Here is a 15,985-nt window from a genome sequence, read left to right as displayed (position 1 = left end):
TATACACTCCTGGAAATGGAAAAAAGAACACATTGACACCGGTGTGTCAGACCCACCATACTTGCTCCGGACACTGCGAGAGGGCTGTACAAGCAATGATCACACGCACGGCACAGCGGACACACCAGGAACCGCGGTGTTGGCCGTCAAATGGCGCTAGCTGCGCAGCATTTGTGCACCGCCGCCGTCAGTGTCAGCCAGTTTGCCGTGGCATACGGAGCTCCATCGCAGTCTTTAACACTGGTAGCATGCCGCGACAGCGTGAACGTGAACCGTATGTGCAGTTGACGGACTTTGAGCGAGGGCGTATAGTGGGCATGCGGGAGGCCGGGTGGACGTACCGCCGAATTGCTCAACACGTGGGGCGTGAGGTCTCCACAGTACATCGATGTTGTCGCCAGTGGTCGGCGGAAGGTGCACGTGCCCGTCGACCTGGGACCGGACCGCAGCGACGCACGGATGCACGCCAAGACCGTAGGATCCTACGCAGTGCCGTAGGGGACCGCACCACCACTTCCCAGCAAATTAGGGACACTGTTGCTCCTGGGGTATCGGCGAGGACCATTCGCAACCGCTGGGCTACGGTCCCGCACACCGTTAGGCCGTCTTCCGCTCACGCCCCAACATCGTGCAGCCCGCCTCCAGTGGTGTCGCGACAGGCATGAATGGAGGGACGAATGGAGACGTGTCGTCTTCAGCGATGAGAGTCGCTTCTGCCTTGGTGCCAATGATGGTCGTATGCGTGTTTGGCGCCGTGCAGGTGAGCGCCACAATCAGGACTGCATACGACCGAGGCACACAGGGCCAACACCCGGTATCATGGTGTGGGGAGCGATCTCCTACACTGGCCGTACACCACTGGTGATCGTCGAGGGGACACTGAATAGTGCACGGTACATCCAAACCGTCATCGAACCTATCGTTCTACCAGTCCTAGACCGGCAAGGGAACTTGCTGTTCCAACAGGACAATGCACGTCCGCATGTATCCCGTGCCACCCAACGTGCTCTAGAAGGTGTAAGTCACCTACCCTGGCCAGCAAGATCTCCGTATCTGTCCCCCATTGAGCATGTTTGGGACTGGATGAAGCGTCGTCTCACGCGGTCTGCACGTCCAGCACGAACGCTGGTCCAACTGAGGCGCCAGGTGGAAATGGCATGGCAAGCCGTTCCACAGGACTACATCCAGCATCTCTACGAATGTCTCCATGGGAGAATAGCAGCCTGCATTGCTGCGAAAGGTGGATATACACTGTACTAGTGCCGACATTGTGCATGCTCTGTTGCCTGTGTCTATGTGCCTGTGGTTCTGTCAGTGTGATCATGTGATGTATCTGACCCCAGGAATGTGTCAATAAAGTTTCCCCTTCCTGGGACAATGAATTCACGGTGTTCTTATTTCAATTTCCAGGAGTGTATGTTCCAAAATCATGCTGCATATCAATGTTAATGATATGGGCCTGTAATTTAGTGGATTACTCCTGCAACCTTTCTCGAATATTGGTGTGACCTGTGCAACTTTCCAGTCTTTGGGTACAGATCTTTCACTGAGCAACATAAAAAACATTTGTACCTCCAACAGTATTGTACTCTGTCACCAGATCTCCGACAGATCATTGCCTATCCTGCTTTGCAGAGTGGGCAAGCCTCAGACCCCCGCATTCTGTGGTGAGGCACGATTCCTGGTGATGTACCATTCTCATTCACCGTGTCAGGTGGCGATCACTCCCTGTATCAACATTTTGGCCACTTCCCTCTTTGACTCAGTAGCTGCCTAGTGGTGATGAATTCACAGGACTCTTTGCCGTATTGCTGTGCATGCTGAGCTAGACACTGGTGCCCTCTGCCGTTGTTCCGCAGTCACGTGCGTGGTGGAGCAGAATGCGTGTGCCTGGAGCTGCAAGGAGACGGAAGAGGAGCGCCAGGAGGAGATACTGTGGCTGCTGGCCAACCGGTCCCTCATCTCCAGTTGGTGCCCCACCATCACTGAAAGGAGCCGCACCAGTGAGTACCACACTGCCTCTTGTAGCCAGCTCCTCATGGGGCTTGCTGCTGTCACTTAAACTAGCCTTACCTGTAAAGGAATAAGCCTCACTGGCTGCACAGTTTCACTGGATTGCTACCTGAAAGTGTTATTGTAAGTCTTATCCTTAAAATGTTCAAAATTGGAGGTTTAGCAATCTTTAATCATGTTTCTAAGATCTTACTGGTGATGACCAAGACTCTTACAGTCTCCATAATGTTTACACACAAGTAAGTAGGAAAGACATACATATGAGGAGCATAATAATACTTATTTCTTCAAAAGTAAAATTTCACACAGTACAGATGAAGTGATCACACTTTGTTTCACACACAGTTAAGCAGAAGAAAGCACAGAACTCTTACCACAATCACAAAAATTATTTAAATGCTCCAAATCACACATTCTGATATCTGTTGCTCATAATTATAAAAATGTTTCCTCAGCTTGATTTAAACACATGGAGAAGCAACACAGACAGTTCTCAAGGTTGGTCTAAAATACAAACTAGCTAAACTAAAGCTAGAGGACACAAAGACTAAGAGCACAATGAAAGCACTCTCAGCTAAAAGTAGACTGACTGAAAATGGCCTGAGTATTGGCCTTATAGAGACTCACTCCAGGATATAACCAAACTTTGTTAGTTTATAACAGTTTACAAATTGCACACATGCTCAGAAAAAACAGAGCATCTTGGACCACTAGAGATAGGATTTTCATATTCACAAAACATGTTAATTAACATGTTCTGTAGAAATGATTAGCATTTGAACCACACCAGCAACAATATTTCAGCAAAACACCACCTACCAGTAAAATGTGCATGTGGCTCTTGTTGTCACCATAAACTGTAGGTAATGGATTAGTGTGACTTGAGCAGAATTGCAAGATGTCTTGTAGATGTATGCACGAACTATACCATCAAATCATTGAGTTTGAGGAGGGCGCATTATTGGCAAGAGAGAAATTGATACATCCATCCAGAAAATTGTTGTTCATGTGGCAAGAAGTGTTTTGCCAGTGCAACAGGTGTGTGCAGAGTGGTTCACTGGCTGCCGTAGAACACGATGAGATGTGTCAGGTCGCACCACCCAGACCATCCCGTGATAAGATTTACACCTCATCTGAATGGCATTGCAGGACAGATCTGTGTCCTTCTTGGTTCTGGTGCAACACAGTAAAAGTGTAACACATCGTACATTATCAGGGATGACAATAAGTAACTGTTTATCATGGCACCTACCTTTGACGAATGTGCAGAAATATGCTAGAAGACAATTGTGTATAGAATGACTCACTGAGAACAGGAATGGCATCAGACAGTTTTTTGGACAAATTCGGGTTCTGTTTGTTTGAAAATGATGGCTGCATTTTGGTTTGCTACAGACAGGAGAGCAGCATCACAGAGACTGCATTTGCACACAATATACAGTGCAAACTCAAGGCTTTATAGTGTTGGATGCTATTGGGTACAGCCACAAATCATAGTTGGTGGGTGTCCAAAGTATTGTGACAGTGTGGCCACGTGAATGATGTCCTGCAACCTACAGCCATGCCCTTTGTGTACAACACCCCTGATGCCATTTTTCTGCAAGGCAGTATACGGCCACATGTTGCTGCATGAAAACATGCCTTCTTGGTATCACAGTATGTCAGCATTTGGCCCTGGCCCACCACATCACAAGACTTGTCGCCAATTGAAAATGTGTGGAATATGGTGCAACACTGTGACCCAGTGCCAACCACCACACATGACCATTGGAAGGAAGTGAATGCAGCATGGATGGCTATACCACAGGACGCCATTCATGCATTATACATGTTGATGCCATCATGCATGGAACAGGCTATCAGAACATACTTGTGGCACCTCTGGCATAGAGTGCCCTATCTTTGACTATGATCTCTTTGGACTGCCATCTCCTGTACTGAGCCTCTCTCAGTCACAGTTGCAGCAATCCTCAGAGAAAACACCACTGAGGCCATCTTTTGACCAACATGAAAGACAAAATATCTGCTTCTTTTAGCGAAGGACAAACTAGAACTACAAATACTTGGTATATATAGCATTCCTTGTGAGTGTGGTCACCATTACATCAGGCAAACACAGAACTGCATCTCAAAAACACTGCATATAACACATTAGAAGTGAAAGTTGGGGGCATAAAGATAAATCAACAGTGGCAGAATGAGGGATATACATTTGAATTTAAGAGGAAAAATGTTGTGCCAAGCTAGTGGCTTTTGGTAGACTCTACTACAGTGTCATTGATAGGAATGTGAGCTACCAACTAAGCACATCGTGGAACATTGCACTAGCATCAATATGCTGAGAATGCACCCGATAGTTGACACTTTGCAAGTCTGGGCAAGACTGAATGTACTGAGAGTCAAATGGCAGTCCGTGCACCCACCACAGGTCATTGAATCTCGAGCCTGGGGAAAGGTGGGGGAGAGATGGCTGCTGTTCAGGTTTTAACAGACCTCTTCCTATGATTTCCACTGTATATAAGTTGTCCTACTCCTTTGTCCACATGGTGACTTCATGTACTACAGGAGATTCAAATTTATAGTCCGAGGTCGTTAACAAGTACGAACAGTTTGGTACTTAACTCATATCGATGGCTGCGTTGTTGTCTTCGTGAAGTCTAGAGGTGATTCCACTGCGATGTTCCCGCGGTTTTCTTTGTGTTTGGATGAGACTAACTGGTTTGTAGGGCGATGTGGTATTTTGAATTTTAGAGAGCAAACGTTACATTAGTTTTGCAAATCACTATTTAATTCATTTATTCACATTTAACACTTCTACAATAATATGCAATAAGACATTGTTTTACACCACATCTGTATTCCCACCTCCTCTAGCCCACGCTTCCTCTCCAAAGCCCTTTTACCACCCCTCCCAAAGATCGACCTCCTTTCCGCATGTCCAAAGATAACTGTCTCTTAGTCGTTAAACTCGCAGTCAAAGGCTATATTTACATAAAACATTACACGTAAAGAAATTACTGACATACACGAAAATTACTGACATACACGATCTTACGTTCTGTTACAATACCCCCCCCACACAAGTCCGTGCATGGCATGCATGGGATTGTGTGTCACTATGGAATAAAATATGTCTAATACACACATCATAATAAAATTTCCAGTTCCGAAAGTTAGTAATAAAATTGGTTCCCAAGTGATCTTAGTTATATATGTATATATATATATACACTTTCCATGATATACAATTTGAAAGTTACATTGGCTGTATTGAGCAAAAAGTGTAATGAGCTTATAACTAACAATAAAATATGGCACCTTATATTTAATTGATCATGGTAGCTGAACAGCCGTGTTAAGATGGGTACATAATTATATAGTATATGCATAAACTCAAGTTTACTTCAATACTGACTTAATGCATCTTAGTTAACCTCATTCTTCTGATTGTCAGTGGTTTCTTTAGAATATATTAAGTGAACTGCGGAATGCAGGCATCTCTCACAATCTTTTAATATAAGTGCTTCAACAAAATACCTTATGGCATGGATTGTGCCCAAAACAACCATTAAATCTAAAGAAATCATTATTCTAAAATACACAGGTTCTTTTAACCACATACATAAAATAGACATAATTCAAAATATTGTAATACTTATACACAATGTTAAATGGTTGTCTCTTAGGGAAAATTCATGTATACATGATGAATGGAATCACATGGTGAATCCAGTGCAAATTCAATTATGTGCGATCAGCACTGTATTTACAGAGTCAGATTGGTTTACATATTTACGATTTAATGTTTCCTTTATAATGAGATAGCTGAGACGTTCCATATGATTGCGACTATAATTGCAGTATCCTCACATTGTACATCTATTTCAGCTTTATAGGTCAAATTATGACAAACTCTACACTTAAATTGTGTAAGATTGTTAGTATTTATACCTTAACTTTACATCATTATTAAGCAGCGTTTCATTTTTATTTACTCTCCTGTGCTCAAATAGCATATTGCCATGAATAGAAATTATTCCAAATTGTGTAACAGGGTATGGGATAAATTCCTAACAGCTCTTCATTCACTTTAACATTAAATTATCTAAACTATTACAAAATATTCTCCCACAACATAAACTTCAAAATTAGTGTCACATAACCTTCAATCCATCACAAGTGTTTCAAAAGTAATACACCAACATCTGTTTCCATAATGCTCTAAACCTCAATACATTCTTGATTTGCATGATTAAATTTCATGACTACCCACTATATTTTTAACACACTATAACATACCTGGTCTTTCAAAGTACACTCTCATAATCTGACAAGTACCTCCAGTTTGCTTTATCCATTAAATAACGTTCCATCTGACATAGCTTACAAATGACAAGGTTTTGTCTTCTTACACACAATCACTATTCATATCTTATTACTTTAAAAGTGTCCACATCATTAACTTTGGTTTCGGTTAAGAGACATTACTATGACACTGTAGAATGGTTCGTAGCCAGACACACTGATCTCATACCAAATTTAATGAATGGGTATACTAGAGAACAAAGAGAAATTAGTACAGACATAATTCACATTAACACAAAATCTACTTCATACTTTTAGCTGACCTAGTCCCACACTTTGACATGAAGTTTTCCTTGAATGATAAAACAATAAAGTGATGTAGTTGGGCCAGTCAACTAGTTCTTTCCGAGCAGCATTTTACTTATTAAAGACTATTTTATGGGTCATGTTTGTAGAGTTTTAACTCTGTAACATTGCGCAGTCCAAATAACTTCTTGGATTTTGGGTAGATTAGCCTATAGGCATTAGGGTGTGGGTTTTCCTTGATTTCAAAGGGGCCTATATAGATGTCAAAAAATTTCTTTATTTCAGAACTCATCAATCTAGATTTTTCCTGTGTTTTTACTAAAACCAGATCTCCTGCCCTGAACTGTACTCCTTTACTTCTTGCATCATGTCTCCGCTTTCTTACCTCTCCTTGTCTTTTCATAGTGTTCCTAACAGCTGTCTCTCTTTCCTGGGGTGTCATAGTTTGACAAGGTGGGAAATCAACATTCTCAGAAATCAAATTTGCAGGTCGTCTATTAAACATTACTTCGTAAGGTGAGAAACCAGTGGATGAATGCTGTAGGCTGTTCATTATGTCCTCAAAGTCAGTAACATTTTCAATCCAATTAACATGATTTTTACTACAGTATGTTCTGCAGAGCCTTCCAATTTCCCTCATGTACCTTTCTGCTGGGTTACTTGATGGGTGACAAACCGAAATCAAGATATGTTTTATTCCTGTATCTTCAATAAAATTTTTCCATAATTTAGATGTAAACTGTGACCCATTATCAGACATGATGGCCTGGGGAATACCAACATTTGTGAAATAATGATTCGTCAGCTTGATGATAATTTGTTTACTGGTTGCTCTCTTTAATGTATACAATTTTATAAATTTAGAGAAAACGTCAACTATAACGAAGATGTAACTATACCCTCCCCTTGACCTTGGTAGTGGTCCATATAGATCAATAGCTGTTAATTCAAGGTTTTTATTTGGTAAAATGTTTTGCATCAATCCTTTAGATGTTTGGTTGCTCACTTTTACTCTCTGACAACGATCACAGGTTTCAAGTTTTTTCTTCACTCTCCTACTGATATTATAGAAGTATACATTTTCCTGTATCTTCTGTATACATTTTGTTGCCCCGCAGTGTCCGAAGCTTTCGTGTATGTAACTGATTAACGTGTCAATACATTGCTCAGGCCAACATAGTTTCCAATTGTCTAAGTCAGGTCTAGGTCTCCTAAACAAAATCCCTTTTTGTACTTTATAATACTGATCTACCTTTTCTCCTCCCTTTTTCCCTATATAACTTTTAACCAACTTCCAATTTTCATCATGGTTTTGGTTTCTACGAATATCATTACAGATTTTCAGTATTTCAGCTTCATCTTTTACACCCTTTAAGTACATAAGTTTGAACTCTTTCTCCTCTTTTCCATAAGTATTTTCAACATCTGCACCTACTGGTAGTCTGGAAAGGGCATCTGCAATGACATTATGTTTACCCTGAATAAATTTGATCTCGTAGTCAAACTGTTGAAGGAATAAAACCCACCTTGTTATACGGTCATGATAGAGTCTGCACTCCTGAATGTACGATAGAGCTTTATGGTCAGAGAAAACAATTACCTTGTGCCCTAACAGATAACTTTTAAACTTATTAAATGCCCAGTGGATGGCAAGTAGTTCCTTCTCTGTGACTGTATATGATTTTTCATACTTTTGTAAAACCCGGCTAGCAAAAGCAATAGAATGGTGTTCTAATTTTCCTTCTACTTCTATGTTTTGAAACAAGTGTGCCCCTAAACCTGTCTCACTACTATCTGTCATTATACAGAATGGTAACGACATAACAGGTCTATACAACATTTGACTTTGGGACAGTTGTTGTTTTATTTCCATGAACGCATCCTGACATTCTTGTGTCCAATCCCAAACAGTATTCTTTTTTAGTAAGTTACATAAGCAGTTTGCATTTAAAGCTTGGGTACTAAGAAATTTTCTATAGAATCCAGTGAGACCAAAAAAGGACTTGAGTTGTTTTTTGTTCTTGGGAGTAGGGAAGTTTACAATGGCCTCAAGTTTATCCTTATCAGGTAAGATTCCCTTTTCTGAAATATTATGCCCCAAAAATTTCAGTTCATTAACTCCAAAACAACATTTTTCCAATTTTACGGTCATTCTCCCTTCCCTCAATTTTGAACAGACTTGTCTCAGAAGGTTTAGATGATCTTCCCAGGTTTTTCCAGTTACAAGAATGTCATCTACATATACTATTAATTTTGAAGACAATTCATCACCTAATACAAAATCCAGTGCTCTGATAAATTCAGCCACCGATACATTCAATCCAAAAGGGACAACACAATATTGGTAACTTTTGCCACCATACAAAAAGGCAGTATACTTCCTAGAATCAAGTTCAAGTGGTATCTGGTGAAAACCAGATGTCAAGTCTAGGCTACTCATAAATTTTACATTATCAAATTTGTGCAGGAGTTCATCCATATTGTCAGGATGGTCATTTTCTCTAATCAAAAACTTATTAAGGTGCCTAGAGTCAAGTACAAGTCTAACCCCACCATTTCTCTTAGACACAACTACTAATGGGTTGTTGTAAGCACTTCTACTCCTTTCTATAATCCCCCAAGTTTCCATTTTTTGGATTTCCCTTTCTACATCCTTTTTCCTGGAGAATGGAATGCTATATGGTTTTAGGAAGAAAGGATGATGATCTCTGAGTTGAAGTCTGCACTGATAGTCTTTTACCTTCCCTGGTCTCTCACTGAATGTATCCTGAAATTCCCATAACACTTCTCTTAACTGATTTTTCTGACTTTCACTTAGATTTACAGCTTCCTTCAATTTTACTTCGACTAATTCTTCGAAATTTTGTTCATTTATAAGATCAAAGGATGTGTTATCACTTATGGCTTGACTATCTACCTTGCTTACAACAGCTTTGATATGGTTGCAAGAATTACTACAGTTAAGGATGTACATTTCTGTTTTCAGAATACTATTTTTCTCAGGTTCAGTAATTATAACAGTCTTATCTTCCCAAGAGAAGCTTACACCCACTTTTAAGACCCAATCCATGCCAAAAATGATATTTTCTTCTAACCTTGGGACCACAAGGCAACCCTGCTCAAACTCCACATTTTCAATTTGAAACATTAACAATACTTGACTCTTAACTACCTTACTTTGCCTACCAGTGGCACCTCTGATTTTTACCCCTATAACCGGCATTTCTACAAAGTTCTTACCATCTCTAATTTTATCTCTAAATTTTTCTGAAATTGCGCATATGGGGCTTCCTGTATCAATAAGACAGTGCCCTTCCCACTGATTTACTCTTATTTTAATGTATGGACAGCCTAATTCCTTTTCATCTGCCTTCCCCTCGGGGACTTCATATAATAAATCTTTTTCAATTTCTTTATAATTTCCATCTCCTTCCTCCCTTTCAGTCTTCATCAGGTTTACCTGATTTTCAGATTCTAAGTTACTAGTGTCAAGTTTACACTTTGGCTGCACACAAAATACCTCCTTACTGTTTACGTACCTTTCACTCAGACTCTTTCTTTTACTCTCCCACCAGCGTGGGCATAAAACTCTACTAATTATACTTAGCCGATACCAAAACACTTTGCTACTACAATTCTCATTATACTGGTTCCACAGGATTTCTAAAAATTGGCTTCCTTTACTTTCAATAATATCACGCAAATCTAATTCTTTCACAATATTTTCACTTTTGTTATCACCACTTTGATTAACCATGAGCTCATCAGGAAAGGCATGTAGCAATTGATTTTCAGCTGTCACTTCATTATTCTTATCATATTCCTGTACTTCATCACCACAACTATCATCAAGTTCCAAAACTTCATTATTTATTTCAATAAAAACATTGTACTCACTTACTGGTTTGCTTACCATACTTTTCACATCAAAAATACTAACATCATCACTACTATGGTATACTTTACTGCCAGTTTCATCTATTTCTCTCTGTTTTTCACTTTCTATGGTTGATTCTTTTTCCTGTTGCTTAGGTTTATCATCAGCTGATTCACTATTACCTTCTTGTGTGAACAACCCCCCCAATTCTGAACTAAAACATTTGTTACTCTCTTCATTATTAGCTTGCTCTCCCCTTTTTGCCCACCTGTAAAAATCATTTAACATCTCCTCATCCAGAATTGAGTCAGAACTTTGGTCTCTCCTATGTTTATTTTGTGGTGGTCTACTGTGCCACATAGCATCCCAAAATTTTTTATCAAAATTTATATAATTCACTTGGTATTCCTGGTTTTTAACCTGTTTGTTAATGGTACAGTTATTTACAGTATTGGGTTTTGTGTGAAAGTTAGTGGTCCTATTATGTTTAAATCGGTTCGCCCCAAAGCTGTGGACCTTCATTGAGGCGGTCCGGAGTTTTCCGGATGTCTACCTCTATTGTCACTCCTCCAATTTGTATTCTTTCTGTTGTTACCTTCCCATCTGTTGTTCGTAGTTACACCATTGCTTTCCCAGTTACTCCCTCTCCAATTAGCATTGTACTCTCTTGTTCTATCATATTGGTGTTCATTCCGAAAATCTCTATCGTCCCTTCTAGGGTTCTCTCCACGGTAATCAGAATTCCACCTCCCACTGTAATGGTTTCCGTTACTAAACTGTTGCACATTTCTCTCCATTGCCCTGTCTAATTTGTCTATATATTTTAGAAACTGGTCTAAACAGTCGTCAGGTCCATGCACTAATTCCCACTGTATTCTTTCAGGTAACCTCCTTTTAAGGGCATCAATTTGCGTCATTTCGTCAAAGGGTTTATCTAGATGCACCAATTTCCTAAGTTGATCCCTGCAAAAGTCTTTCATTGAGTGGTTTCTGCCCCTGAAGATAGGCCCATTTAAAAATTCACTTTTTATTCTACCCTGTTCAGTCTCAGACCAAAACTTATTTAAGAAACTCTTCTTAAAATCATCAAACGTTTTCCACTCATCAAAATGTTGGTTTGCCCAAGACAAAGCTTCTCCCTCAAGAAATTTTTTAACAAATTTAATCTTTAGATTATCAGACATGCCAGTAACAAGGTTGTCAGAGCAGTGTTGCAAAAAATCTACAGGGTGTAAATTATCACAAGGAAAACTTTTTAAAGGTGAATTACTCCACACACTTCCACCATTCATACATAAATTTCTAGACACAAAATTATCTTGCATTTCAGTGAATCTCTTGTCTATTACACTTAAATTACATGTTACAGACTCTTGTATCTTATTTAATTCAGCATCTAAGGAGTTAACTTTTGATTCTGTATCTAGACTTAATTTGTCTACCCTCTCCTCCACAGTTCTTTGAGCTGCAGTTAACCTTTCAATCTCTTTCCCTTGACTTGAGCTAACTGTGGCTAACTTATTTTCTAGGGTCACAAACTTATTCTCTATAGCTTCAATTTTGGAGTTCACGCCCTTCAAACTTTCTCCTAATTGAAGTTTTAAATTTGAGATCTCTTCTTTCAGTACATCACCGTTGCTTTTCATTTTTGCTTCCAGCGCTTCACTAGATGCATTTATTTTCGATTCTAGGAATTCACTATTTGAGTTCATTGCCCTTGTTAATTCTGTCTGCATTTGTCCCATTCTGGCAAAGAGTAAACTTACCCAGTCCTGTTGATCCGGTTTTCTTTCGGTTTGTGAGTCATCTGGATCGTCACTTACACCACACACGTTCGAGTCTAACATTTCTCCAACTTCCTTTTTAATTTCTTCTGATAGCGTCATGATGGCACCACGTGTTTGGATACAGTCTTGACGAAAAGTTTAAAACACACTACTTTTTCTGGTCCAGGAAACGTGTACAATGTTATTCACGTTTTACGAATTATAAAGTTTGTAATGTTCCGCAAACGAAGCGCAATTAGTCCCATCGCATTTAACTGTAATATCCCGGATGAGCCCCCAAGTTTAACAGACCTCTTCCTATGATTTCCACTGTATATAAGTTGTCCTACTCCTTTGTCCACATGGTGACTTCATGTACTACAGGAGATTCAAATTTATAGTCCGAGGTCGTTAACAAGTACGAACAGTTTGGTACTTAACTCATATCGATGGCTGCGTTGTTGTCTTCGTGAAGTCTAGAGGTGATTCCACTGCGATGTTCCCACGGTTTTCTTTGTGTTTGGATGAGACTAACTGGTTTGTAGGGCGATGTGGTATTTTGAATTTTAGAGAGCAAACGTTACATTAGTTTTGCAAATCACTATTTAATTCATTTATTCACATTTAACACTTCTACAATAATATGCAATAAGACATTGTTTTACACCACATCTGTATTCCCACCTCCTCTAGCCCACGCTTCCTCTCCAAAGCCCTTTTACCACCCCTCCCAAAGATCGACCTCCTTTCCGCATGTCCAAAGATAACTGTCTCTTAGTCGTTAAACTCGCAGTCAAAGGCTATATTTACATAAAACATTACACGTAAAGAAATTACTGACATACACGAAAATTACTGACATACACGATCTTACGTTCTGTTACAAGGTATATATATGAGATGTCCACACAATCTCAACACTTTGCCAGAAGATAATGAGAGTGACACCCATTGAAACATTGCAGAATTTCAATATAGCTACCTGGATGGGAGCCCAAGAAGATTCCATCAGCAATATATGCAGGAAGAAACTACATTCACATTTAAGGCATTCCTACATTTATAGAATTTGTAGATTTGGAGGAAGCTTTTGACAATGTTGGTTGAACTACACTCTTTGAAATTCTGAAAATAGCAGGGATAAAATGCAGGGAGAAAAAAGCTATGTTAAACTTGTAAGGAAGCTAGACCACAGTTATAAGGGTCAGGGGGCATGAAAGGCAAGCTATAGCTGAGAAGAGAGTGAGACAGGTTTCTAGCCTATCCTCAATGTTACTCAGTCTGTACATTGAGCAAGCTGTGAAGGAAATCATGGAGAAATTGGAAAGGGGGTTAAACTCCAGGGAGAAATTCTGTCAGAGACAGCTAAGGCTTTGGAAGAGCAGTGGAATGGAGTGGACAGTGTCTGGAAAAGAGATTATAAAATGAAAGCCAATAAAAGAAAAAAAGAGTGATGGAATGTGGTCAAAGTAAATCAGGTGATACTTCAGGAAGTAAATTAGGATATGAGACACTAAAAGTAGTAGATGAGTTTTATTTGGGCTGAAAAATAGCTGAGGATGGGCAAAGTAGAGAGGATACAAACTGCAGACTGCCAATAGTGAGGAAATCATTTATGAAAAAGAGGATTTGTTAACACATTGTGATGAAGCAAGCTGGGATCTCTTTACTTCCTCTTTTGTTTTGCCATTTGACTCCTTAAATTCATTCTATTTTCACTTTTGCCTAATTACCATTAACATGCATGAGTATAATCTGCATTCCATAAAAGAGAAAGGTTGGCCCTCGGTCTTAAGGAATATAGCACCAGGTCTAATTTTGTGTTTAGTTTTGTGTGTATATTTAATTCCCTAATTTATTTTGACCATTTCTAGCTAATATCTTTTGCTACAGATCATCATAGGGTAAAATCAGTAATTGTTTCATGACTTAGATTCTGTTGTTGACTTATAAACACATATAAATTCTGTACTGATTATAAACATTTGGAAGAAGATCTAATAGTATTCTAAAAGTATTTATTTGGCTCTAGTTGAAAACATATTAGCAAAGTCAGCCCTTAATTAATTCCAAAATATGTAAAAAGTTTGCCAAAAGTTTTGTTTGTACAACTATATCTGTTAATTTTTTTACTTAAACAAATAATTTAGCCTAACCTTTGTGGTAGAAGGAACTACTAAAAAAGGAGGAATTTTTTGACATATTCAGTTCACTGAATGAGTCATGTTTTATTTGTAATTTCTGTAACTTAAACATCGAACAGTGTATAGTTTCAGTAAGTATTATTGTGAGGATATATGAAGGATGGATTTTTGGTCTGAGACAGTCAGTCCTCAGCCGATTTTCAGACGGGAATGATGTATTGCTTAAATTAACAACAATGCATCAGCTTAACAGTGGAATAAGTGTAACACAAATAGGCCATGTGTTAGATCAAGTAATGACAATAGTCTGTTCAATTTATTTGAGAAATAGTGTCACATGTACCTTATTATTCTGCAAGAACTGTGAACTTTGTGGTTAGGTTTTTACTGCTCATAGACGTTCAACAGCAAACTATTGTAGCAGTGTGCTGATGTTTGCCTGCAACCTATTAATGAGGCTTATCAAATTTATCAATAGTGAACTGGCCATATAATTGTGTAATTTTGGGGCTTGTGAACAGTGAAAGTAGGTAGTTCAAATAACTATTGAGAATGTACTGAATTGAGTTGTGGATAAAAGAAGTTCATCTACAACTTGATGAACATCAGGATCAGTTTATAGGACACATCCTAAGTCATCAAGGAATAGTCAGTTTGGTAATGAAAGGAAGTGTAGAGGTAAAAATTCTAGAGAAAGAGCAAGTTTTGAATACATAAGTGTATACAAATGGTTTGTAAGTAGCAATTGTTATGCAGAGAAGAAGACACTTGTACAGGACAGCCTAGCTTGGAGATGTGTATCACGTAGTCTCTAGACCAAAGACTGCAACAACAACATTTAAACAAATATGCTTTCATATACACTAAACTTTCACAGATTTTTGTATGTGATGAATTGTATCAGAATTAAATAATAAACTGTTCAAATCTCCCATTTCTGATGAACCAAGCCCAAGCCTCATTGCAGTAGATTCTCTCCATCCACAAAATTCTCCTGCTATGCAATCAAAAATTCTTGGAACCCATAACACACACTGAAACTCTTGCCCTCAAGGAACTAGGGCAACATGCACAACACCACCTCAAGAAGCTCTCCACCCTGCTCATATCCTTGCCTCCTCGGTGTACCTCTGTCCACCACCTTTACAACATCCTCCAAACCTCTCCCATGTCCCCTCATAGCTGACAAACCCTGTCTTGTAGACCTACTACACTTAACCCATGCCGGCCGCGGTGGTCTCGCGGTTAAGGCGCTCAGTCCGGAACCGCGCGACTGCTACGGTCGCAGGTTCGAATCCTGCCTCAGGCACGGATGTGTGTGATGTCCTTAGGTTAGTTAGGTTTAAGTAGTTCTAAGTTCTAGGGGACTGATGACCACAGATGTTAAGTCCAATATTGCCCAGAGCCATTTGAACCATTTTTTTAACTCGCCCCACCCTCCAAAACTCCCTCCCGCCACCACACAAAATCCAGAACCTAAACAGACCCACAACACAATCATGAACCTTTCCTCCAGAAATCGTAGCCCCACAGAAATATCAATCCTTTCCAAAGGCCTCACCTATTGCCCCACT

At 39.5% G+C, this 15,985-nt stretch overlaps 1 protein-coding gene across 1 annotated transcript in view; it reads left to right on the top strand.

The window, feature by feature from the left end:
- LOC124607115 overlaps nt 1–15,985 on the top strand; it is a 79,612-nt gene that overhangs the window by 15,851 nt on the left and 47,776 nt on the right. The window contains exon 2 of the mRNA XM_047139313.1: nt 1,860–2,003. Coding sequence (XP_046995269.1) covers nt 1,860–2,003 — 144 coding nt within the window. The remainder of the gene's footprint in view (nt 1–1,859; nt 2,004–15,985) is intronic.

Source organism: Schistocerca americana, chromosome 3 (genome assembly GCF_021461395.2).
Source record: "Schistocerca americana isolate TAMUIC-IGC-003095 chromosome 3, iqSchAmer2.1, whole genome shotgun sequence".
NCBI classification, from domain to species: Eukaryota; Metazoa; Arthropoda; class Insecta; order Orthoptera; family Acrididae; genus Schistocerca; species Schistocerca americana.
This window is presented reverse-complemented; position numbering and strand designations above follow the sequence as displayed.